This window comes from Paramisgurnus dabryanus, chromosome 3, assembly GCF_030506205.2.
Source record: "Paramisgurnus dabryanus chromosome 3, PD_genome_1.1, whole genome shotgun sequence".
Classification (NCBI taxonomy): domain Eukaryota; kingdom Metazoa; phylum Chordata; class Actinopteri; order Cypriniformes; family Cobitidae; genus Paramisgurnus; species Paramisgurnus dabryanus.
Window position 1 is genome coordinate 40,536,202 of NC_133339.1, and position 24,780 is coordinate 40,560,981.

The 24,780-nt window shown below is 37.2% G+C and overlaps 1 protein-coding gene across 3 annotated transcripts in view; it reads left to right on the forward strand.

Annotated features, from left to right (window-relative positions):
- cdc42ep4a (CDC42 effector protein (Rho GTPase binding) 4a) overlaps positions 1 to 3,831 on the forward strand; it is a 33,742-nt gene extending 29,911 nt beyond the window's left edge. For all 3 annotated transcript variants that reach the window (XM_065263166.2, XM_065263163.2, XM_065263164.2), the window contains one exon: positions 489 to 3,831. In XM_065263166.2, coding sequence (XP_065119238.1) covers positions 652 to 1,635 — 984 coding nt within the window. In that variant the 5' untranslated portion in view covers positions 489 to 651 and the 3' untranslated portion in view covers positions 1,636 to 3,831. The remainder of the gene's footprint in view (positions 1 to 488) is intronic.
- Positions 3,832 to 24,780: the final 20,949 nt, after the last annotated feature.

The following is a 24,780-nucleotide window of genomic DNA, read 5'->3' on the forward strand; positions in this document are numbered from 1 at the left end:
AATGTGCTTAACTGTCATGAACATTTAAATGTTATGGTCTTCAAAACAGGCCTAATTATCTTTATACAAAATATTTTTATAGTTTTTTTAACATATCTCTTTTATAGTCTGAAATACTGTGTAAGGTTTTTACTCAATAAGAATTTTGGTAATTCCCCTCTCACATCAACCTCTGCTTATCTTATTAATGATTAAAAGTCCATGTGACCGACAGAACAGTGACCCTTACTTCATATGAATGCCAAAAACCTTTCTGCAGTTTAGCTTGGAGATAAGAATGACATGCAGCTTCTGGTGATATTCTGGCCAGACGCATTGATAAGACATCCTGGAACTGCCTGTTCTGCCAATTTACTTCTCTCCGTATTGATCTTATACCCATTAAAACGAATGACACTATAATTAACTTAATTTAGTTAGTCTTGGATCTATGGTTTTGCTCGAAGTCGACTATGAAATCTGATCTTGTTGTTTTTTTCCTATTACAGATTAATTATCTCCTGTCTGGACGTCACAGCCATCAAGACCACACTTCACCGAGCTGAGTAATACCTGGATTATGTCTCTTTGACAGGCTTGTTGGACTTGTTACATTTTTGTTAAAATACACCACCACCCGTCGAGCAGATTGTGTAGATCGTACAGCACAGGATGCCTATCTTAAAGCAGCTAGTCTCCGGTTCATCTCAGACTAAACGTCGCTCACGCATGGACCTCACCACGGAGATGATCAGCGCTCCCTTGGGTGACTTCCGGCACACCATGCACGTAGGACGCAGCGGGGAAGCTTTCGGAGACACTTCTTTCCTCAGCACACGATCCGGTGAGCCACCCCCGGAAAATCACAGCTATCCTCGTTCTCCCAGACCTGGACTCCTCTCCCGTACCTTTCGGAGCAGCAAGCGCTCCCAGTCCGTCAACAGAGTAGATCAGCGGGAGGACGCTTTCCTCCCTCCGAGTGGATCACCTACCTTTGTAAAAAATGCGATGTCCTTGCCTTTTTTGAACAACGAGCATGATGGAGACGCTCGAGTTCTCAAGAGCTTGACCTCCAGCCCCTCCAACGGGGCTTCGGCTAATGCGCTTGACCTAGAGCTCCACGAAAAGCAATTTGGGGTGTTGACAGACCTGCGGCCGTCCCCATCATACAACGGGGGAGGTATGAAGAAGGCTGAATCTGTGATGTCATTCCATATCGACCTTGGGCCCTCCATGCTTGGTGAAATTTTGGGAGTCATGGAGAAGGAGGATGATGACCAAGGGTTTGAGGAAGGAAAGGGCAGTGAGGGTCATGCTTCACCTCTTCCTAGCAACCAGGAAAGAGATGATGAAGATGAGGAGATGGTGAAAGAGGAGAAACCGGAGGAGCATGAAGAGCTTCCCATAAGAGCTCCCAGTTCTGTTGACCTGGAGATCCAGAGTGAAGGCACCAGCACTCCAGAGCCACACCACAAATACCAACATCACCACGATAGCTGCTCACTCTCCAGCTCGGGTTCAGCTGCCATGGAGGAGAAACCCACCAGTCAGCATCATGAAGACGACGTGGCCAGTTTTGACAACGCATGCAACCCAGACAATGAACCAGCCTTCTCCTCCTTTATGGAGGATGAAGATGATGAAATCCGAGTATGAAGCCCCACGATCTTAATGGGGATGGAGAGGCTTGTATATCTTTACCAGATTTTGACAGTCTTCCAATATTGTATTAAAACTGAGAGACTACAGACATGAAGTTGGGTGTAGATGTCCAAGCTGGACAAATGCTTCAGGATCCTGTGTCCCTGTAGAAAGACGTCGGGAGGACCGGTTCAGCTCGGACACCAAAGCTGTCATCTGTCACACTACTCGCCACTCCAAGACGAACAACTGGATGTGTTAAGGTTAAGACAGAAAAGAAAATAGACTGTTTGTGATATCAACTGATAGCTAAGCTGAATGAATGGTGGTTAGGGATACATCATAAATCTATAAAAAGGTTACTTTCAATTGCTGGAGCAATGCATTTATTACACCACAGTCTCCATTGCATATAACATGACATCATTATACGAGCTACCGTTGACTAAGCTCAGGAAGTGTCCTTGTAATGCTCACTGCGTAAACTCACTGCGCATGTATGAGCTGAAATGGAAATGATTTGAAAACGGCCACATGCTTCACTATTGGAGGAAGGCGGCAACATGTTTCACCTTTTCAGCATTTTTTGGTTGTACGTGTTTTGCATAGTAGATCTCTGCTCGGTATCTTGCAAATCTCACCACTTCCTTCCTGCATTTTGTGACACACGAGGGGAACTACTTCTTTGTCGCTGGAGTTTTGATCAGTTTGGCCGTGTCACTGTATTTGACATACAACGTGTGTTATGTTAAGTTTAGCGAAGAAGCCATTTTTGTTTCTTGTGACTATATCAGTCGTGTTATCTCCGTTAACTCTGGCATTAGCAATTGACACTGGTAATGCTCCTCTGGTAACTTAAAGGGATAGTTCACCCAAAAATGAACATTTTGTCATCTTCTACTCACCCTCAACCTGTATGAGTTTCTATATTCTGATGAACACAAAAGTAGATATTTTAATAAATGTGGTACCTGCACAGTTTGATGACTCCCATAGACTTCCATAGTAGGATAACAAATATTATGTTAAAGGGACAGTTCACCCAAAAATGAAAATTCTGTCATCATTTTCTCCTTTTTATGTTGTTCTAAAGTTCTTTTTTCTATCAAGATATTTTGATAGATAATGGTAAGCACACAGTGGATGGTACCCAATGAATACTATTGTATTTGTTTTTCCTATTATGGAAGTCAATGGTGACAATCAGCTGTGTGCTTACCATTATTAAACAAAAAATTCTTATTTTTTAGATCTAGAACAACACGAGGATGAGAAAATTCATTTTTGGGTGAACTATCCCTTTAATCTATGGGTACCGTCAATTGTGTGCTTACCATCCTTTATCAAAATATCTTAATTTGTTGTTAAACAGAATAAATAAAAAATGTAAAAATAGTGAAAAAATGATGACAAAATGTTCATTTTTGGGTGAAATATCCCTTTAATTGGGCGGTCTGATACACTGTTGAGCAGAGACACTAATCTTCACTGATTTTGTTTGCCTTTTTTTTACTTTCGTGGTTACAGCAGAGTATGTACCTGTATAGGGCTATAACTTGCTAATAAAATGATGCCTTTGTTACTGCAGACTTTTTTGTATATAGTATGTAAGTTAACTGTCTCTAAAGAGAGGATCAGGCTTGTGAAGACAGTATCTTCACCCTTAAGACTTCAGTTATGATTTACAATCTGCATCACACTAGGAGTCTCTTCAGCCTTAAGCAGAAATGGAAAAGTGCCAAATTGAATTAAGCACGCACTGCCGAGTAAGCTTGACTTCTGCGAATAATTTAACATGGTGACTCGAGACTAATTTGCTATTTTACATAACGGGTCAAATCTTAATTTGATTGAGAATTCAGATGATATGCTTTAAAATGAACCATAGAGACAATAAACACACGCTGTTAGCGTTTTGGAATAATTTACATGGGATTGTGTGGTCAGTTTTACATTTACTATGATAAAAGCAATTAGAAATCTGAAAGCGTGAGGCTGTGTGAGCGGTGTTTTTCATCTTTTGCCTGTTTGTAACACAACTGCCTAGTTTATCTTTGCTACAATTTGTATGCTGAACATGTATTTCATGCTTACCAGCCTTTACAAAAGGCTAACGGCTATATTTTTAAATAAAAGAAAAGTTGAAAGCACACATGTGTTATCTCTGTTTGTCCTCATAATCCAAAGCTAGAGAATGCAACATGATGATGGTCTGAATTTATCAGGGAGATAATACAGACAAGCTCTGTGAGAAGGGATAAATGAAAATTCTGTCATTTTCTCATCCTCATGTTGTTCTAGATCTGTATGAATTTATTTTTTTCCGATGAACGCAAAAGAAGATATTTTGATAAATGATGGTAAGCACACATCTGGTTGTAACCATTGACTTCCATAGTAGGAAAAACAAATACAGATGAATTCAATGGGTACCATCAGCTGTGTGCTTACTATCAATTATCAAAATATCTTCTTCATCCTTTATCAAAATACTTCCATAAAATGTTGTTTTCCTACTATGGAAGTCAATGTTTACTATCAGCTGTGTGCTTACCATCATATCTTCGTTTGTGTTTATCAATATAAATTAATTTAGGTTTAGGACAACATAAAGAAGAGAAGATTATTCATTTTTGGGTGAACTATCTCTTTAACATAATATTTGTTATCCTACTATGGAAGTCTATGGGTACCATCAACTGTGCAGTTACCACATTTATTAAAATACCTTATTTTGTGTTCATCAGAATAAAGAAACTTATACAGGTTAAGAACAACATGAGGATGAGTAAATGATGACAGAGTTTTCATTTTTTTTGGGTGAACTCTGCCTTTAACATAATATTTGTTATCCTACTATGGAAGTGTATGGGTACCATCAACTGTGCAGTTACCACATTTCTCAAAATATCTACTTTTGTGTTCATCAGAATAAAGAAACTCATACAGGTTTAGAACAACATGAGGATGAGAAAATGATGACAGAGTTTTCATTTTTTTGGGTGAACTCTCCCTTTAACATAATATTTGTTATCCTACTATGGAAGTGTATGGGTACCATCAACTGTGCAGTTACCACATTTATTAAAATACCTTATTTTGTGTTCATCAGAATAAAGAAACTTATACAGGTTAAGAACAACATGAGGATGAGTAAATGATGACAGAGTTTTCATTTTTTGGGTGAACTCTCCCTTTAACATAATATTTGTTATCCTACTATGGAAGTCTATGGGTACCATCAACTGTGTAGTTACCAAATTTATCAAAATATCTACTTTTGTGTTCATCAGAATAAAAAAAAAACTCATACAGGTTAAGAACAACATGAGGATGAGTAAATGATGACAGAGTTTTCATTTTTTGGGTGAACTCTCCCTTTAACATAATATTTGTTATCCTACTATGGAAGTCTATGGGTACCATCAACTGTGTAGTTACCAAATTTATCAAAATATCTACTTTTGTGTTCATCAGAATAAAAAAACTCATACAGGTTAAGAACAACATGAGAATGAGAAAATTATGACAGAATTTATATTTTTGGGTGAACTATCTCTCTAACATAATATTTGTTATCCTACTATGGTAGTCTATGGGTACCATCAACTGTGTAGTTACCAAATTTATCAAAATATCTACTTTTGTGTTGATCAGAATAAAAAAACTCATACAGGTTAAGAACAACATAGGATGAGAAAATGATGACAGTATTTATATTTTTGGGTGAACTATCTCTCTAACATAATATTTGTTATCCTACTATGGTAGTCTATGGGTACCATCAACTGTGTAGTAATCAAATTTGTCAAAATATCTACTTTTGTGTTCATCAGAATAAAAAAACTCATACAGGTTAAGAACAACATGAGGATGAGTAAATGATGACAGAGTTTTCATTTTTTTGGGTGAACTCTCCCTTTAACATAATATTTGTTATCCTACTATGGAAGTCTATGGGTACCATCAACTGTGTAGTTGCCACATTTATCAAAATATCTACTTTTGTGTTCATCAGAATAAAAAAAAACTTATACAGGTTTAGGACAACATGAGGATGAGTAAATGATGACAGAATGTTCATTTTTTTTTGAGTGAACTCTTCCTTTAACATAATATTTGTTATCCTACTATGGAAGTGTATGGGTACCATCAACTGTGCAGTTACCACATTTATCAAAATACCTTATTTTGTGTTCATCAGAATAAAGAAACTCATACAGGTTTAGGACAACATGAGGATGAGTAAATGATGACAGACTTTTCTTTTTTTTTGGGGTGAACTCTCCCTTTAACATAATATTTGCTATCCTACTATGGAAGTCTATAGGTACCATCAACTGTGCAGTTGCCAAATTTATCAAAATATCTACTTTTGTGTTCATCAGAATAAAAAAACTCATACAGGTTAAGAACAACATGAGGATGAGTAAATGATGACAGAATTTTCATTTTTTGGGTGAACTCTGCCTTTAACATAATATTTGTTATCCTACTATGGAAGTGTATGGGTACCATCAACTGTGTAGTTACCACATTTATCAAAATATCTACTTTTGTGTTCATCAGAATAAAAAAAAAACTCATACAGGTTTAGAACAACATGAGGATAAGTAAATGATGACAGAATGTTCATTTTTTGGGTGAACTCTCCCTTTAACATAATATTTGTTATCCTACTATGGAAGTCTATGGGTACCATCAACTGTGTAGTTACCACATTTATCAAAATATATACTTTTGTGTTCATCAGAATAAAAAACTCATACAGGTTTAGAACAACATGAGGATGAGTAAATGATGACATAATTTATATTTTTGGGTGAACTATTCCTTTAATGAATTTTAATGCATGGGTTGCTGATAGGAACCAGATTGGGAAGTCAGTTGCTTGTCCTTAAATTTGTCCAATTCAATAGATCTACGTGCGACTCAAGGGAGCTCAACTTTTGTCAGGCCTCAGCTGAACACGTGCTATTAATATTAAAGATCACCACGCGCACATTCAATCTGATTACATTGTGACTGCAATCCTAAATTAAAATTTCATGCGAGTGTCTGTGACTCACACGGGTCATTACTGTGACCGCTCTCGTGTCAGTTCTGTATATTCAGCAGTTTCTCACATATTTTAGATTTGTGCTGTTTACAGGTATTCATCAAAAAGCCCCTTATTCCCGGTTCAATTTAAGAGCGAATATCTATCGATTTCGGCGGTAAAATAAAGTGCTTTGATTGATCTTTCGGCTCGCCCCCAACACTTGATTACGTTTTCGTGTTTGTACATTGAAATTTCACAGTGTGATTCTTCTGCCACCTAGTGGCCGGATGTTACTACATTAAACATTTTAACGTTTCAGCACAGACTCGTTTATCTTAAACGACTTAAGTAATGGAGCACAACGGAGTGTTTAATGCTGAAAAGGTAAATTTCAACTACTGTACAAAGAAATAAATACTAGAGGGTGAGAGAACACCTATTGCACTCATTAAAGGGATAGATCACCCCAAAAATGAAAATTGTGTCATTTAGCCCTACTCATGTTGTTACAATGACGACACAGTTTTTATTTTGGGGTGAACTACCCCTTTAAATCGTGGAACCAGCAGTCAAACAAAATAAACAGGGATGGTATCAGATATTACAGCGATACTGACATATATTGGGTAATTTCCATTCATATACCATACATGAACTGGTTTTAGATAGTGTCCCAGCTGGCCTCCATGTCTAATGTCCAAAACCTTTATAAAATCATCAAATGTTTTTACCCACATAAAAATACTGTAGTATACTATAGTATGTTACAATACAGCATAGTATAATTATGATTGTCCCTTACGAAAATGAACAATGGTTTTTCTTATCTTAAAACTAAAAATAAAACAAAACATGGTTTACTGTAGTAAAGCCATGGTTACCACAAAATAACCATCGTTTTGAAAACCCATAGTTAAACCATGGTTACTATAGTAAAACCATGCTTTTGCTAATAGTAATCAAACCCCACCCCGAAAAAATGGCTACAACAAAAAATGGTTAATTTTCACAAAGGTTATACTGTGGTATACTATATTTACCAGTGATATGGTTTAAAACACTTTAACTATGGTTTACTACAGTATAAACAGTAAAAAAAGCTCGTAAAACAATCCCTGTCACTGGGGAAGTACCTTTTTTAAATTTAGTATTTGAATTATTATAGGTATTGCGGAGGATTTTCTTTTTCCGGATGGATCATCAAGACTATTGGTCCTCCTAGTTGTCAATCAGGAGTGTTGCGCAATTGCATTTTTTAAAAAAGTGGAGAAGGCGGTTCTTTTCTAAAATTCGAGAAAATCCTCCGCTATACCTTTAAATTATAATTTGCACCTTAAGAGTTCATATTAACACTTTAGAGGTACAAACAGTGAGGAAGATAAGTATTTGAACACTCTGCTATTTTGCAAGTTCTCCCACTTAGAAATCATGAAGGGGTCTGAAATTATCATCGTAGGTGCATGTCCACTGTGAGACATTATCAAAAAAAAAACATCCAGAAATCACAATGTATGCTTTTTTAACTATTTATATGTATGATACAGCTGCAAATAAGTATTTGATCACCTGAGATCAAATAGATCACCTTTGTTTGCAATTACAGAGGTCAAACGTTTCCTGTAGTTTTTCACCAGGTTTGCACACACTGCAGGAGGGATTTTGGCCCACTCCTCCACACGGATCTTCTCTAGATCAGTCAGGTTTCTGGCCTGTCGCTGAGAAACACATAGTTTGAGCTCCCTCCAAAGATTCTCTATTGGGTTTAGAGACTGGCTAGGCCACGCCAGAACCTTGATATGATTCTTACAGAGCCACTCCTTGGTTATCCTGGCTGTGTGCTTCGGGTCATTGTCATGTTGGAAGACCCAGCCTCGACCCATCTTCAATGCTCTAACTGAGGGAAGGAGGTTGTTCTCCAAATCTTGCAATACATGGCCCCAGTTAATACAGTTCAGTCGCCCTGTCCCATGTGCAGAAAAACACCCCCAAAGCATGATGCTACCACCCCCATGCTTTACAGTAGGGATAGTGATCTTGTGATGGTACTCATCATCATTCTGCTTCCTACAAACACGTTTAGTGGAATTATGACCAAAAAGTTATATTTTGTTCTAATCTGACCACATGACTTTCTTTCACGACTCCTCTGGAATGGTCCTTGGCAAACTTAAGACGGGCCTGGACATGTGCTGGTTTAAGCAGGGGAACCTTCCGTGCAATGCATGATTTCAAACCATGATGTCTTAGTGTATTATCAACAGTAACCTTGGAAACAGTGGTCCCAGCTCTTTCAGGTCATTGACCAGCTCATCCCGTGTAGTTCTGGGCTGACTTCTTACCTTTCTTAGGATCACTGAGACCCCACGAGGTGAGATCTTGCATGGAGCCCCAATCCGAGGGAGATTGACAGTTATGTTTAGCTTCTTCCATTTTCTAATGATTGCTCCAACAGTGGACTTTTTTCACCAAGCTGCATGGTAATCTCCCTGTAGCCCTTTCCAGCTTTGTAGAGGTGTCAAATTTTGTCTCTAGTGTCTTTGGACAGCTCTTTGGTCTTGGTCATGTTAGTAGTTGAATTCTTACTGATTGTATGGGGTGGACAGGTGTCTTTGTGCAGCTAACCACCTCAAACAAGTGCATCTAAAGTGCATTTTAAAGGCAGACTAACAGGTCTTTGAGGGTCAGAATTCTAGCTGATAGACAGGTGTTCAAATACTTATTTGCAGCTGTATTATACAAATACATAGTAAAAAAATCATACATAGGGATTTTCGATTTTTTTTTAGATTACGTCTCTCACAGTGGACATGCACCTACGATGACAATTTCAGACCCCTCCATGATTTCTAAGTGGGAAAACTTGCAAAATAGCAGGGTGTTCAAATAAATACTTATTTTCCTCACTGGATTTGACCAAGGGTCCATATTAGTGCCACAAAGGTATATATTGGTACTAAATGTATTTATATCTGTACATAAATGATACATATTAGGACCATTTTAAAAGGGAACTGCTCCAGTTACAACTAGGGATCATTTATTTCCTTGCAGTGTATTTATGAACATTTTTACAAAAATAATTAATCATTAATGTTTGCTCTACTTTGAACAAGATCAAATGTAGCCTGCCTAGTATTTTATTTTTGTGACTACATAATTTCCATACTTTCATTTGTGTTAGCCCATATTGTCACTAACAAACGAATAGTAGTAATATTAAAGAATAAGTATGTTAGTTTTTATATTTAATTCATCCATGTGCTGTTCCAGTGTAAAGTCATGATCCATTTTCCTGCAGTTTTACTCTTTCGCCAAGTGAGGTCGCTGGTGGCTAACATTTACAATACGTTGTGAGCTGCCAGCATTGCTGCCTTTTCCGAATTTCATGACAGAAGTTTAGCCTTCCAAGAGGAAACCAGCAAGAACAAATCTGGAAACCATTAAGCAACCTGCTAGAAGAGAGATTTGAAAGAGTGCGAGAGATAGAGGAGGGGAGGTGGAAGAAAGGGGGATGGGATAAAACTGGGAGTGGAACAGAATGCGTGATCAACTTCTTTTACTCTCTTGACTTTTTTCCCCTATAGACACACACACATACAAACTCAATTCAGCCTTCCTCGGATTCCGGTATGACCCCTCCCATAATATTCTCTGTCTCTCGAATGATACACACAGGGGTTTTCCTTTGTCTTCACAAACTGTTTTGTCATAAGATTGATCACTCGAGGGAGGCTATAGAGGGGAGGGACTTGGCTGCAAAAGTACAGTGAGAAAACTTGCCTATGGATTGCAGCTGCATCGCACCCTTTTGTCATAGATGGCCAACATCATAGACAGTCGGTTAACAGCCAGGACAACAGATGACAGTAACCAGACAGCTCGTCCTTCAACTCCTCTAAATAATGCCTACATTCATGGTGCAAAACATGTCTGAGGCATCCAGTTGACGCCAGAGATGAGGTGTTTACTAGAATATGTTGCTAGAATGAAAATTTTACTATGTTAGTATATTGTTTAAAACCATAGTTTAATACACAATAAGCAAACCATTTGTAGGATGATTTCCCTAAAGAAACACCAAGGCTCTGCGGCTTGTTTGAGCATCCCAACTAACCCAATGTTGTAAGTTTAGGGTGCGGAAATATCTGTTTGTCGACCAATGGAAGACGGTCAAAGAGGAATCCCTTTAGTCATGGCTTTCCAATTTCGCTTAATGATACAATAATGACGGCGCTCATCAGGTTAGTTTAACGCATCAACAGTTGGTTTTTAAAGTAGTCTAGCAAAAAAAACGTAAAGGAATAAATATAGTTGAAGTTGGGGTATGTCGGTTTTATACTGAAGGGGCTTTGGGTAATATTTACTCTAAGACTAAAAAGATTGTGAAATAGGGGTGTAGTACACATCCAATATGGCATAAATCAAGAAAATAAAATGTAAGGCTCAGCTTTAGAGTCAATATTTTCTTTTCTACTCCTACACCAAAATACATTTCACCACTGATGATATGCAGATGGAGAATAAAGCCCTCATAAGATTCTCTTAAAACTGTTACCTAGTTGCCTTAAAATTTTAAGTTAATTCAACTCAAACATATTAGTTGACATATTTTTTTTAAATCAACTAATATTTTTAAGTCAAATCAACAAATTTTACCTTATTTTTTAAGTTGAACCAACAAATCTTATTTACAGTTGCATCTCCTTAGTGAAAAATACTACTATAGCTATATTGTGCAGTGTTGGGGAAAGTTACTTTTAAAAGTAATGCATTACAATATTAAGTTACTCCCCAAAAAAGTAACTAATTGTGTTACTTAAGCCCTTTTTACATAGACATTCCGGAAAATACACGTAAAATGCATCCTGGATTTTTACGGAATGGTTAGATTTTTTGTTCATTCATACTGCCAAGATTACACGGCATCTGATGGTCCCGGAAAGACACGGGACCTTTTGAAAGTCCCGCCCTCTCTCCTACAGACGAAATAGTCTGAAGTTTGCATATTATTTATTATTTCTCTCTCCAGAAACCACTCGCGTGCATTTTTGTTTATGATAAGAGTATAAAGGAGCGCGTGATGCGCGGTTCTAATGCTGGTGAATGATCTCAGGTTCAGAATGGATATTTGATGAGCTCCCTGATCTCTGCTTTAATACAGTTTTCAGATATTTCTCATCGTGATTGTTTATATGCATTTAAAACAGGCATTTTGAGGAGCTGAACGATATATCTTGTTGGGATGACGCGCGGGTATTTTCGTTTATTATAGCTCAAATGAGCACGTGACACGATATTCTTTTATGCTGCTAAATGATCTCCGTTATAATGCAGTAAGTAACGAGCTAACTTACCTGATATCTGCTTCAGTCCAGTTTGCTGACTTTTTCAATTCAATTCAATTCAATTCAATTTTATTTATATAGCGCTTTTCACAAAAGTCAATTGTTTCAAAGCAGCTTTACATAAATAGAAGCAGTGAAAAGCACAGAAAAACGACAGATAGCACAACAAAATACATGATAGCGTACGCAGTTAAATTTGCTGTGGCTATGACTCAATATTATAAGCGAACGTATTACTAAAGTAACGTCTAGAAGAGGAAGCTAAATAAAGCCCAAAAAGGCTGCCTCCCCAGGGTGAAAAACCCCCTAGGAGAAAAAAAAAACCCCGGGCTTTTATCCGAGGAAAAATAAGTCCTAGGAGGGAAAAACCCTTGGGAGAACGGATAAGGAGATTAAGCGGGTTCTGCAGGTGATCGTTGATCAGGCATCAGCTGGGCATAACGTTGAAGGACGGCCAGTAGATCAGAGGTGTGCCGACTTTCACATCTACCGGGACTGGGTCTGTTTGTCTCGTTGTCCTCGGGGTCGAGGACGAGACAGGGAGAGAAAAACAAAATCGTATTAGCGTAGCGGCCGTTCATATGTATTGAAGTGTCACACAGTGATGTGGTTTAACTCAGCTTAGTTCCAGACAGACTAACTATTGCGGCATAATTATATTATCCACAGTTGAGGATTTAGCAAATTATAGTATATATGGTAAATAAGGGTCACCTTCCGATCTTTAAGAGAAAATGAAACCTGACGACCCGTTTGACTAAGGCCTAAAGCCCCACTGTCGTCGTTAATGCAGGTTCAGTGGCAAACGGGTCTATATTGTATACCATTTACAAGACCACGAGAAAACGCCAAACATCGCAACCCGACCATACTTGCTAACCCGTTTGACTAAGGCCGGAAGCCCCACTGTCGTCGTTAATGCAGGTTCAGTGGCAAACGGGTATGGCATACTATTCACAAGACACACGAAAGCGCGAAAAACGCAACCCGACTGTACATGCCAACCCGTTTGACTAAGGCTGGAGGCCCCACTGTCGTCTTTTCTCGTCGTGAATGTTGTAAATCCCTAATTTTAAAGAGTTGAACCAACTTCATGTTGCCATTACACGCGCGTCCTCACTACGGCACGTGCGTCATTGTTTATGCGTCTCATTTATCATTTTCTGATAACTGCTTCAATCTAGTTTGCAACATTTCTCGTGGTGAATGTTTATATGCATGTTATCTCTCGTTTTAAGGAGCTGAACCATAACTTTTGTTGTGATGACACGCGCGTCCTCACTACGATACGCCCATTGCGGCATTCTTTCGGCTTCTTGTTCACACAGAGGGTTATCCGTGTATCTGACTAGGTCCTCTTTCCGGCAACGATCCCAGAAGATTAACGGGACGAGTTTGTGTTCACACAGACGCTTGTCTGGCAATTTTACGGGTATTTTCTGGGACCAAAGGTCTGTGTGAATGGGGTTTTAGTTACTTTTCATGAAAAGTGAGTTTTGAAGTTTCGAATCTATGAACCAATTGCTTCGAAAATAGATTCAGTTTTTCAAAGCGTTCGAAACACCACACATGCTAGCGACACCTGCTGGTCAAAATAGTGTTAAAGCAGATATGTCCAAACATTTTACACTTTTTTTTACAAAATAATAGCAAGATTTTTCTAAAAATATGTAAAAAAAAATATTTAACTTAATATAGACAGAAGTAAAAGTTTATTATATGCATTTAGTTTTATTTAGGGCAAACAAATAAATAAAACTAACTTTAATTAACTTTAATTATGCAAATTTTTGTCATTAAATCTGTCTATAAACAAAAAGTAAAATCACGTGACTATCACTAGTAATACTTGCGTTACTTTTGGCATTACTTTTCTTACTTGGCTGAGGCTTGATCTTTGCAGGTGATTTTTATGACTGAGAAGTTCTGCTTTCAGCTCTGGCCTGCCATCTCCATTTCTCAAACTGTTCCCGCTCAGGCTCGCATGCAAAGAGTGCGTAAATCTACGGGACTATGTTCAGTTTAATTATTAATATATATTTAAATCAAATTAATTAAACTGAATAGTAACTCACATTACTTTTTTAAAAAGTAACTAAAATATTAATGTGTACATTTGTACAAAAGTAATGCGTTACTTTACTCGTTACTTCAGAAAAGTAATGCATGTTACTTGTAATGCGTTACCCCCAACACTGATAATCTGCATATTGAATATGCAATAATGATAAAGGGGGAAAGGGTAGCATTCATATGCAGACGCTTTCGTTTGGTTTTGCTTGGTTATCTAACAACTATGAGCAAAGAACTTTAAATTGTACAGGCTTTTGGAAAAAGTATTACATTTTTTAATAAAAATGAGGTAAAACTTATTTTGCACTGGTTTAAAACTTGTTTGACAGTAGGACTGTTTTTTCCATCAAGTATATTTCCAAAAGCATTTTAGCTGAGAGTGCATGGATACGTGCCTATGGAGGATTCCAACTCGTGGTCAAAGAAGGATTGGAAAATGTAAACATACGGCAGTTTGGCAGTGACCTCTGACCCTGGACCCATGGGATCACACACATGAAAGAGGAATGGTTTGGTAAGTCGATTGAGGATTTGAAAAGTGAATCAGAGTGAAAAGGAAAAGTTTCCCACTTGTAACCTTGTTTTCAGGCTTCAGTCTTCATGGATGATTGTGGTCTTAGTTCTTTCAGTGTTTTTGTATTGCAATGCTCTTTCCAGAGTATCTATAAGTGTTGTGGTACTCGAGACCGCTTTGGTTTTCTCAAGACCATTTTTTGATGGTCTTGGTCTTGTCTCTGTCTCGACTGTCTTTGGTCTCAAGATCACAACTGCGGGAATTACTCTAAATTGCTGAGAATCAAGTTATTTGTCTTTTTGATTACATTTTTTAAATATTATTTTTAATAAATATTTACAGTTATTTAAGTTATAATTATAATAAAAGCAAAAATTCATTTAAAATGCCATTTTCATGTAATATGACAAACTTCATCCGAAATACAAATACGGATACAAATAATTTTGAGATTGTTACAGATACAAATACAGATACAAATACTGACTCCGCTGCACACCCCTAAATATTATTCATGTGATTGGAGGTAAAACTTCTGGCTTTGAAAGCAATAATTAACTTATTTCTTATTTGATTTCTGTTGTTACTGTTGTGGCCCTATGATATAAATGGGATATTGTCCCAAAATAAATCTATCAACAAATTAATACAAAGGCCCACAATATCCATCCACAATAATTCCATCCATTTTTTGGTCTTGTCTCGGTCTTGTCTTGCTTTGCTCTTGACACCCTCTGGTCTTGGTCTTGTCTAACTTCATAGTAGTGTTAAATAAATAAATCATTAATATATATCAATAGTGCTAAATGCCATTATTAAGTGACAAACCATAGTCTGTTCTCTTGGCCAAAGCCAAGTTACACATCCCTTCCTGTGCCAGTTTCTTAAATAGCAGCATTCTGTTTTTTTTGCAATTTTGCTAGGTAATAGCTTACAAAAAGAAGATGCCCTTTTCAGTATGTAATAGGTAGATGTCCATTTGCATTTTATGCACGAAGCGGCACTTGAGAGACGTCTGTTGCAGATGCTTAGTGAAAGCTCCATATAGCCAATTTATTCAGAGACAAGTAGCAATAGAAAATACTCTAATACTGGAAACTTGCAAAGCTGAAAATTATACATTCTTAACAGTGGTTCATTTCTGCAAATTGGGCCTAAAGCTAACTAGGACAATCAGGCGATTTATCCCACTATAGTGCCTCTTGAGTGAACACTAAGGATGCGACACATACATCCATTATACCAGCCCATTCTCACCAAAAAGCGTACAAATGACACGCAGTGTGGTTATCGTGCAATAGATACGCCAAATTCCGCTTTTGCGTGCATATGATACACCAGCCCTTCCCATTCACTTATATGGTGAATCGTTTCGTGTCGTTTTATTTATTGTTTTCTCATTTGTTTTCTGTTTTTTTACCATTTTCGCTTGGGTTTAGGGTTAGAACAACTTTTTGTTATTTAAAAATGACATCCTAACCCAAACCCCATCTCTAACCCCAACTCCAAGCGACCATGGCTTAAATATAGACAAAAACATATAGAAACCTGTATATTAAATAACCTGCTTAAACAAATGTGAAATCTAACCCTAAACCCATGCGAAAATGGTTTAAAAAACAGAAAACAAATGAGAAAACAATAAATAAAACGACACAAAACGATTCGCCATATAAGTGAATGGGAAGGGCTTGCGTATCATATGCACGCAAAAGCGGAATTTGGCGTATCTATTGCACGATAATCACACTGCGTGTCATTTGTACGCATCTTGTGAGAATGGGTTGATTATACCGATATATTTGCCAATATTTTAAATTTTTATCAATGCATCGGCCAATAAATCTTTCGGTTTCTTAAAAGTCTAGGGCCTCATTTATAAAGAGTGCATACGCATAGATTTGATCGTAAAGTGTGCGTATGCAAAAATCCACGACAAAGTCCATATTTATAAAAACTGTCTTTGATGTGGAAAAGTGCTTAGCGCCATGTCAGGGTCTGAGCAGACGTGTGCACTTTTGCTTGTCCAATTGCTGCAGGTTTTTGTAAATATAAGCTGCTCGAAAGGATTTAAACATTGACAGATGCTCTTTTATTTGTCAATGACATTGATTAGGCATCGTTTAAAGATGGAAATCTGCAACTGATTCATAGATTTCACGTCTGAAAGTGAGGCATACATGCGTTTTTTTTATGCGTACATTTGTTAAAATCGAATTTAGGTTGTTTTCTATCCAGCATTTTATAAATGAGGCCCCCAGTGTGGGACTTTTAGCAGCATAGCAGTGAGTTTGCAAATTGCAACCACAGCTCACCCCTCCCCTTCGAAACGCATAGTGAAGCTACCGTAGCCCCACAGGACAGACATTGCATCACCTGAAACAACGTAGTGACAAAATGCGCTCTATAGAGCAGTTTGTCCATTTAGGGCTACTGTAAAAACATGACAGGGACTTCCATGTAAGGAGACAGTGTAGGTGTATGTAGATAAAAATGGCTCATTCTAAGGGGGTGTGCACACCAGAGCTTTTAAACGCAGCAGAAAACGCCATAGACATTATATACATAGACACCTCATAGACTGACGCTACCTATTGGAACTGATGTATCAGCTCGGCCGCCATCTTGGATGGGTCCCAAATGGAAGAAGATGTATCCCCAACTATAATAATCATAACTCCTCAATTTTTACTAGATTTTCACGGGGTTTGGTTACATGTGAATAGCGTTGGTTACGATGACATAATATTATAAATGGTAATACAATCAAAAATATTGTTCAATCTTACTTGTGAAAGGAAATAACATTGGATCTGGTATCAATACGTGCTGGTTATTGCAACCGTTAGCTGCACGTTGTTGATTATCTCTGGTGCTAGCGTTGAGTAAGGAGACCTAACCAATATGGCGGCTCGCGGGATTACATTCCAGCATGTCATGAGGCATCTACGTATAGAATGTCTATGGAAAATGCCAGGCGGACGCCGTCTATACCAGCCTTTTTTTAGCCGACTGCCAGCTTTTTTCAGCTGAGTGCTTGGGTGACTGTGATACTTCTGCTTTGTTTATCAGTCGTTGAATAATGCACCGGTTCAAATGTATACAAAAGTGGTCACTTTGGCGGTACCTTTTCAAAAAGTACACTTAAAAGATGCACATTTGTACCTTAGTGGTACATACTGATTCCTCAAAGGTATATATCTGTACCAAAATGCTACATATAAGGACCTTTTTAAAAGGTACCATGCCAGTGACAACCATTGTACCTTTTATTCTAAGTGTGCATAAAAATGCACTTACAGTGCATACTTTTTTCAGTATGTGTCGAACCCATGACCTTTGTGCTGCTGATGCATTGCTCTGAGCTACAGGAACAAGAATAAAGTGTGTTCATGACCTTGCATATATCTCGCTCTGAAGAATCAATCCATACGCCAGAACCGACTCCAGACATGCTGACTTTTCCAGGCATATCATTACCAATTTAAAAGCAGGGGTTCCCCTTGATTTGTGGCGTGTCGTTTTGATTTCTGTGCAGACTGCTGATTGAAAATGTCCAGTCAACGTTGGTATTCGTGATCCATGTCTTAACCGAGATTTATGCAATACAATCTGATTTTGTACAGTTGTGCTCTGGCTTCTACCCAAAATTTCACTGGAGTCATGAAGCACTACCAGCACAGTTTACTGATTTATTTACTTATGTACTCTTTACCTTTTATCATTTACATGTCCATTGTTTTCACTATTTTTATGGTCTGCCTATGATAACTGGGAACATCAAATAACATGACAACACCCAATACATCCATCCGTTCCTATATACAAACCGCACAATGCTGGCATTGTTCAGCCCTGGGGTTATGGTATTCACTGCAACATAGAGAAAGCATACAAGGTGACGACTGGGTCAGATCTGGCCAGGAAGTTGGAGATCACAGGGGTCATTTTCTCTCGGCATGTATGAAACACTAACCCCTGCAGGCTTCCACCTCTTTTTCAACCCCTGTCTGTCCAGCACCATCTGTTTTATTTCCCATTGGGATATGGTTGCAAGTTTGTTATAAAGCATGCATAAAAATGCATCGAATATTCTGCTGGTGTTTTGACCGGTTAGATCCAATAATTGCAAATGTATATTTGGCAAAAGTTTTGTGAGATCTTATCAAAATGGCTTATTGCATATTGTATACTAAATGTTTTATATATATATATTATGCATTTCGCCATGCTTGGTTGATATTAAATTTGACCTTATTTTCTTTGACTATTTCTGCCTGACTCTTCTTTTTTAACCATGTGATATTCTCAGGCCTGTGTGTGAGTGGTTGGCTATAGCTTCTGTTTACACTTTCCCCAACTCTCCTCCCATTGGGTAAATGAAAGGATGTTGTTTTTATATCCGAGCCTCCTCTTACGTGGGACAGCGCGAGAGGCCCTGAATCAGGCAACTCTGCGAGCATTCCTTTAATGGTTTTAAAAGGCACATAGTGTCCGCTCTGTGAATATGTGTGCCGATCTTACAGTGGGTCATTAATATTAACCCTGGCTCAGAGCTATGTAAGGCTGACTTTTCCATTGCTGCACACGACTTCCTGTTTTTACTCGCTATTCTCACGTTCTCTCCCCAAGATTTCACACAACGACACGTATTGTCTTTTAAGATGTCTTATTCTTTCAGTTTTTCAATAATCTGTCCTCTCAGTCTGTTTTGTTACGCAGGCTGACGCCTTTCACAGGTGGGCTGAGAAAAAAATAATGGAGAGTGGTTAAATGGTCTGTAAAGAATACATAACAAAAAATTGTATGGAAAGGGAAAGCATTGGGTTAAAAGTGTGCTTGTTTGTGCATGTGTTAGTTACCTTAAAACTATGGCATCATACTCTAGTCTAATAAAACTGGTCTAATAAAATTAAACATGTAAGGAATAATAGACAACAGGCACACAAAGTGGTAATGTGGCACGACCCGAAGCTATTATTTTCAAATAATTTAAAGGACTGGAGAGTGGAGACATTGCTCTGGTGGTTATTTTAAGACATTTGACAGGTCAGGATGCATACCTGTGCAACATTTCTCAACCAATCAAAATAAAGCATTCAACAGCCATGTGGCATAAAAACTTAAAAGGTTGATAAATGTGTAGTTATTATCCTTTAACGCAAACACTCTAAAAATAGCTGGGTTATTTCTGACCCATGTTGGATAAATATTGGAAAAAACACATGCTTGTTTTAAAATGATCCAATTTTATGCAATGGATTAAAACATCCCAGCATTGAGTCAATTTTAACCCGGCGGTGTGTTCTGACCAATATTTACCCAAGATGTGTCAAACATAACCCAGACATTTTTAGAGTCAAGAAAGATGAAAACAGAACCAGTCACGCTCTAAAGCTATTTTGGGGATTTCCGCCTTGATTGGGCCTTCCCAATTTCAAAAGCTTCCCATACACACATGCAAAGGTGTACAAAAGTTTGGTATCATTTTACAGAAAAACCCTTTGATATTACATAAAACACTGTTGAAAGTAAACATGGTAAACATGGTTGCATGTGTTGTCAGTCCTCTAATAAACACAAAAATAAAAAGGCACTTTTTTTCTGAAGTCTGTATTCGAAAGTGTATAACTCTGGCCCTGAGTGTTTCAGAAATATGCATACAATTTTGATTGATATCAACTTACAGAAGAAAAATGACAATTTTCTCTATCCTAATGTATGCAAAAGTTGTTCTATTCCATTTGAAGGGAGGAGTAATATGTCAGGCTCCCGAATGTTATTAAGTGTATTATGTATTTTGTCTTGTTTCTGGTGCCGGGATCCTGACACCCCCGTATACGTGTTTGTGTGGAGAGTCATGTGGTCTGTGTTTATGTTTTGTGTACCGCATGCTCTCCTGTCTTTAGTCTTGACCCTGCCCCCTCGTTTCCTTGTTAATTATTCATGATTAGTTTATTCCCTTCACCTGTTTGTCATTGTTCCCTAGTTTACTTTTCCCTATTTAATGCCATTGTGTTTGCTGTCCTGTGCCGGTTCATTGTATATCGTGAGATACTGTTGCGTGTGCCTTGTTTGTCCTAGTCATGATTATTTTCTAGTTCTGTCATTGTTTGCCCCCTCGAGGGTATTTATGATTTAATAAACGTCTTTTAGTTACGAGCTGTCTGCGATTGGGTTCTATCCATCACCACACCCTGACATAATACCCTTTTTGTATTTAATTTCTGTTTAAAATCATTTAAAGTGTCCCCATAACTACATACAGTAGAATAAATGCAATATCTTTATATCATTTTACAGAAAACTCTTTAAAGTTACATAAAAAGCTGCTGTTTGTGTAAAAAATGATTAGTTATGTTGTTTTTCATATGATGAAACACCAACTTTTTCTTTTATTGTGTGTTGTAAACACTGTCTTTGAAAGTATATAACTCTGGTTCTGGGTGCTCTAGCAGACTGCAGACAGTTCTGGTTGTTACCGGCAGCAGACAGTAAACACCCCAAAAAACGAATGAACTCTTTAGCATGTCGAATTCAAAAGTTATTCTTATTTTATTGAAGGGTGTGAAAATAAATTTTTCATATAAAAATTCTTTTTTTGTTTTGCACATACAATAAATAGCAAGGGATTATAAATGCACACAACCAAAACGCTGTGAATGGGTTAATTTTACCTTTAAATAATGCCTCTAAAATTATTTCAGTGATAAAACAACTTTTAACTGGACAAATTGTACTGTTGCTGCAACCTGAGCAACCTCCTAGCTGCTACAAGCACACTCTGAAAGTGACGGTGGAGGGTAGAGCACACAGCCCCGCCCCTCCCCTCCCCCTGCCTGCAGAAGAGTGTCTGATACCAGGCACTGTTGCGCTTTTCAATCACATGGGGGAGCTGCAAGTCATTTTTACATGGAAACTATATACTGTTGCTTTAAGATAAAAATTAAAGGAATATTTCATATTAAGTCATAATAAGTCATTTTGGACCCGGAACAGGGTCCTCAGAGTTTATTCTGGTGTTTTATTCTCATATTCAAATAAAATCATTCAAATTGTTTAAAATCACTTGCATGTTAACATTTGCAAGGTTTAAAAATCACATGCAAAAAATAAACTTTCTATAAATAATTATTTATTTCTGAATTATGCGTATTTGAGCGATTACTATTGAAGAGACTATCATTTATTATCATTTATGCGTGATTTCTTCTGCTTTCCCAATAAAATATTTTGTGTTTCTTTTGACTTGGTGGACCAGAGGTCAATTTGAGTGTGTAGCCTCGCCACTGTTATGAAATAATAGTTTGAGAAGAGAAAAAAAAACCTAACTTTAAAGATTTATAAATATTGTTATACCGCCACTGAGGTGAAAATAATCCACACGCAGACAGAGACATTAACTCGTCAGTCAATTCCTCCAGAAAACAGCATGAGGTGCACTTGCGAGTTTATTTCAGACAGAAGTAATTTGAATTAGTTTATTGCGAAATTGGGACAAATTGACCCCAAGGATCTTATTAGGGTTAATAATGAGAATTGTACCTTAAAAAGTGTGACTAGAATAGTTTATGTACTTTTATATGATTTATACAACGGGTTTGTTGAATGCTTTATTCTGATGTGTCTATAATGTTCCATTTGTGTTTATTATTTTCCTGTAAACCAAACACCTAACTTGTCAAATGTCTTAAAAATAGCCGCCAGAGCAATGTTTGTGGTAACCGTGGTATAAGAGGAATAACTGACTCCGGTCTTTTGAATAAAAAAAAAAAATGCACACCCGTGTGCTTCGCATCGTGCCGCATTACCACCTTGGGAGTGCATTATCTTCTTATAATTCGTCATCAATTATTCCTTAATTATTCAAGACGTTTCAAGCCTATCTCTGTATCATTTACTAAATAGAATTTAGAAAGTAATTAGTAATAAATAAATAAATACTTTTTGTAGAGAGTAATTTGTACAGTAATCTAATTACATGATTGAAAATGTAATTACTAATAATTAATTACCATTATTGAGTAACTTACCCAACACTGAATACAATGCATGAAATGGAAACATTTATGCAGTGGCGTGTTTATCATTTTGGGGGCCCTAAGCAAAGTCCAAGGACCTGGGGCCCCCCATGCCCCAACATTAAGAAAAAAATTCTTGGTTTAAAAATACAAATAGTGCCCATTGTCTTATTCAAAAGAATAAAGAATCATTATCTGTCAAAAACATAAAGGTCTTGGTTTTACCGCAGTGGTTTCCAAACTTTTTCCAAAAGGCCTCCCTTTTGTACAGAAAAATATTTTTAAGCCTATCTCAGATATATCCTTTGCTGGCAAATTCCTTATAGGATGTATTTAAAATGATGTAATTAATACAGTACTGCAACTTCAGTGTGTGATCTTAAAAAAAAAATAAGAAAAAAGCGGAATGCTTACCACGCAGACTTTTTATAACTCTGCAATCATTAAATAAAAAATCATAAAATAAGTTAACCGCTTGTGGACAGTAGGGGGCCCCCCAAGCCCGTGGGGCCCCAAGCAATTGCGTGGTTTGCGTGGTGGGTAAACACGCCACTGCATTTATGTTGAAAATTGTACATGGTCCCTTTTCAAATAGACAAAAATAAACAAATCAAATTTTAAATGTGCAAAAAAATATTCAATCATACTAAAGGTTAGCCAGTATGCTAGATCAACAAAATCAACACATATTTTTATGTTACGTTAACTTAACAAATTATATCAACTTATCGCAAGTCAGAACGTAAAATACTATGTTGAATTGACTTGCAAAACCAAGTTTTTTTTAATTCAATCGAGATTGCAAAGCACACTGCAAAAAATGATGTGTTAATTTTTAACACATTGTGTGTGTCATGCTATTTAAGGCGTTATTTCATGTTAAAATAAATGAAAGGGCCAACACAAGTTGTGTTAAAAACAGTGATGGGAGTAACACGTTACAAAGAAAATTCCATTACTGTAATTCCACTACTTTTAGCAGTATTGAGCATGTAATGCAGTATTTTTTTTTTTAAATCAAGTAACGCAGTTACAATTAGTGAAATTTAAATGAGTTGGTTACTCGTGTTACTCTATTTTGTGATAAGTGAACACTTGCAGACAAGATATTTTTTGATCTAATGTCGCAGGACCCTGGTGGGCAGCACAATAAATAATAACACACAAGTTAAATGTGTTGTCCCTATACTAACACACCTTCTGTGTTATTATTTATTGTGCCACCCACCACAGTCCTGCGATGTTAAATCAGAAATGTCTTGTCTGCAAGTGTTCATTTATCACAAAATAGAGTAACACAAGTTACCAACTCATTTAAATTTCAGTAATTGTAACTGTGTTACTTGATTTAAAAAAAATACTTTGTTACAGGTTTATTACCGCTAAAAGTAGTGGAATTACAGTAACAGAATTACTTTGTACACAGCAAAATCACCAGTGTTAAATTTTCAGGGATGGTGTTAAATACACAGTGTTGATGTTGTTTTAACACTATCTGGTAATAAAATAACACTGCCATTGCTAGGCCAGTGTTATATTCACGACAGTGTCAGTGTAAAACAAGGGTGTTATCAGATTTCACTCTGAGCGGTGTAAATTAAGCCACGCCTCCACTAAACATATCCTGTCAGGGATTTTACCGCCATTTTCTTTCACAGGAGGACTGAAGAGATCAGGTAAATCAGTCTCATAATATTCACATGGTTTAGCTAAATTAAACTGTTATTTCTCTGTCTGACTCTACGCAGCCATATGCCAAAAAAACCTAAATAAGATATTTTTCCCATTTTATTTCCCCTTTGTTCGTTATTTGGTTCAGTTTAATCAGAGCTACCTTGTGTTACGTTGTTCCCTTGTTAGTTTAGTATAAAGTTAAACTGCTAGCTAAAAGTTTTAACCAATAAGGATAATATTAACAGGAGATATGAACGAAAGAATTGAACCATGATAAAACGCGACATGCACTACAAATTGAAGGTATGAAATTAAGTTAAATGAAAGCTCGTTTATTCACCATATGATGCTCGTTATAAGGTAATCATATAGGCTAGATACCGTGAGTTAACGAGGTCGTTTACATGCACGTGAGTGCACGGATATCGGTTAATTATTCAAATTACTGAAAAACACGGAGAAAACCGCAACCGCATCGTCATGTGTTTTTCT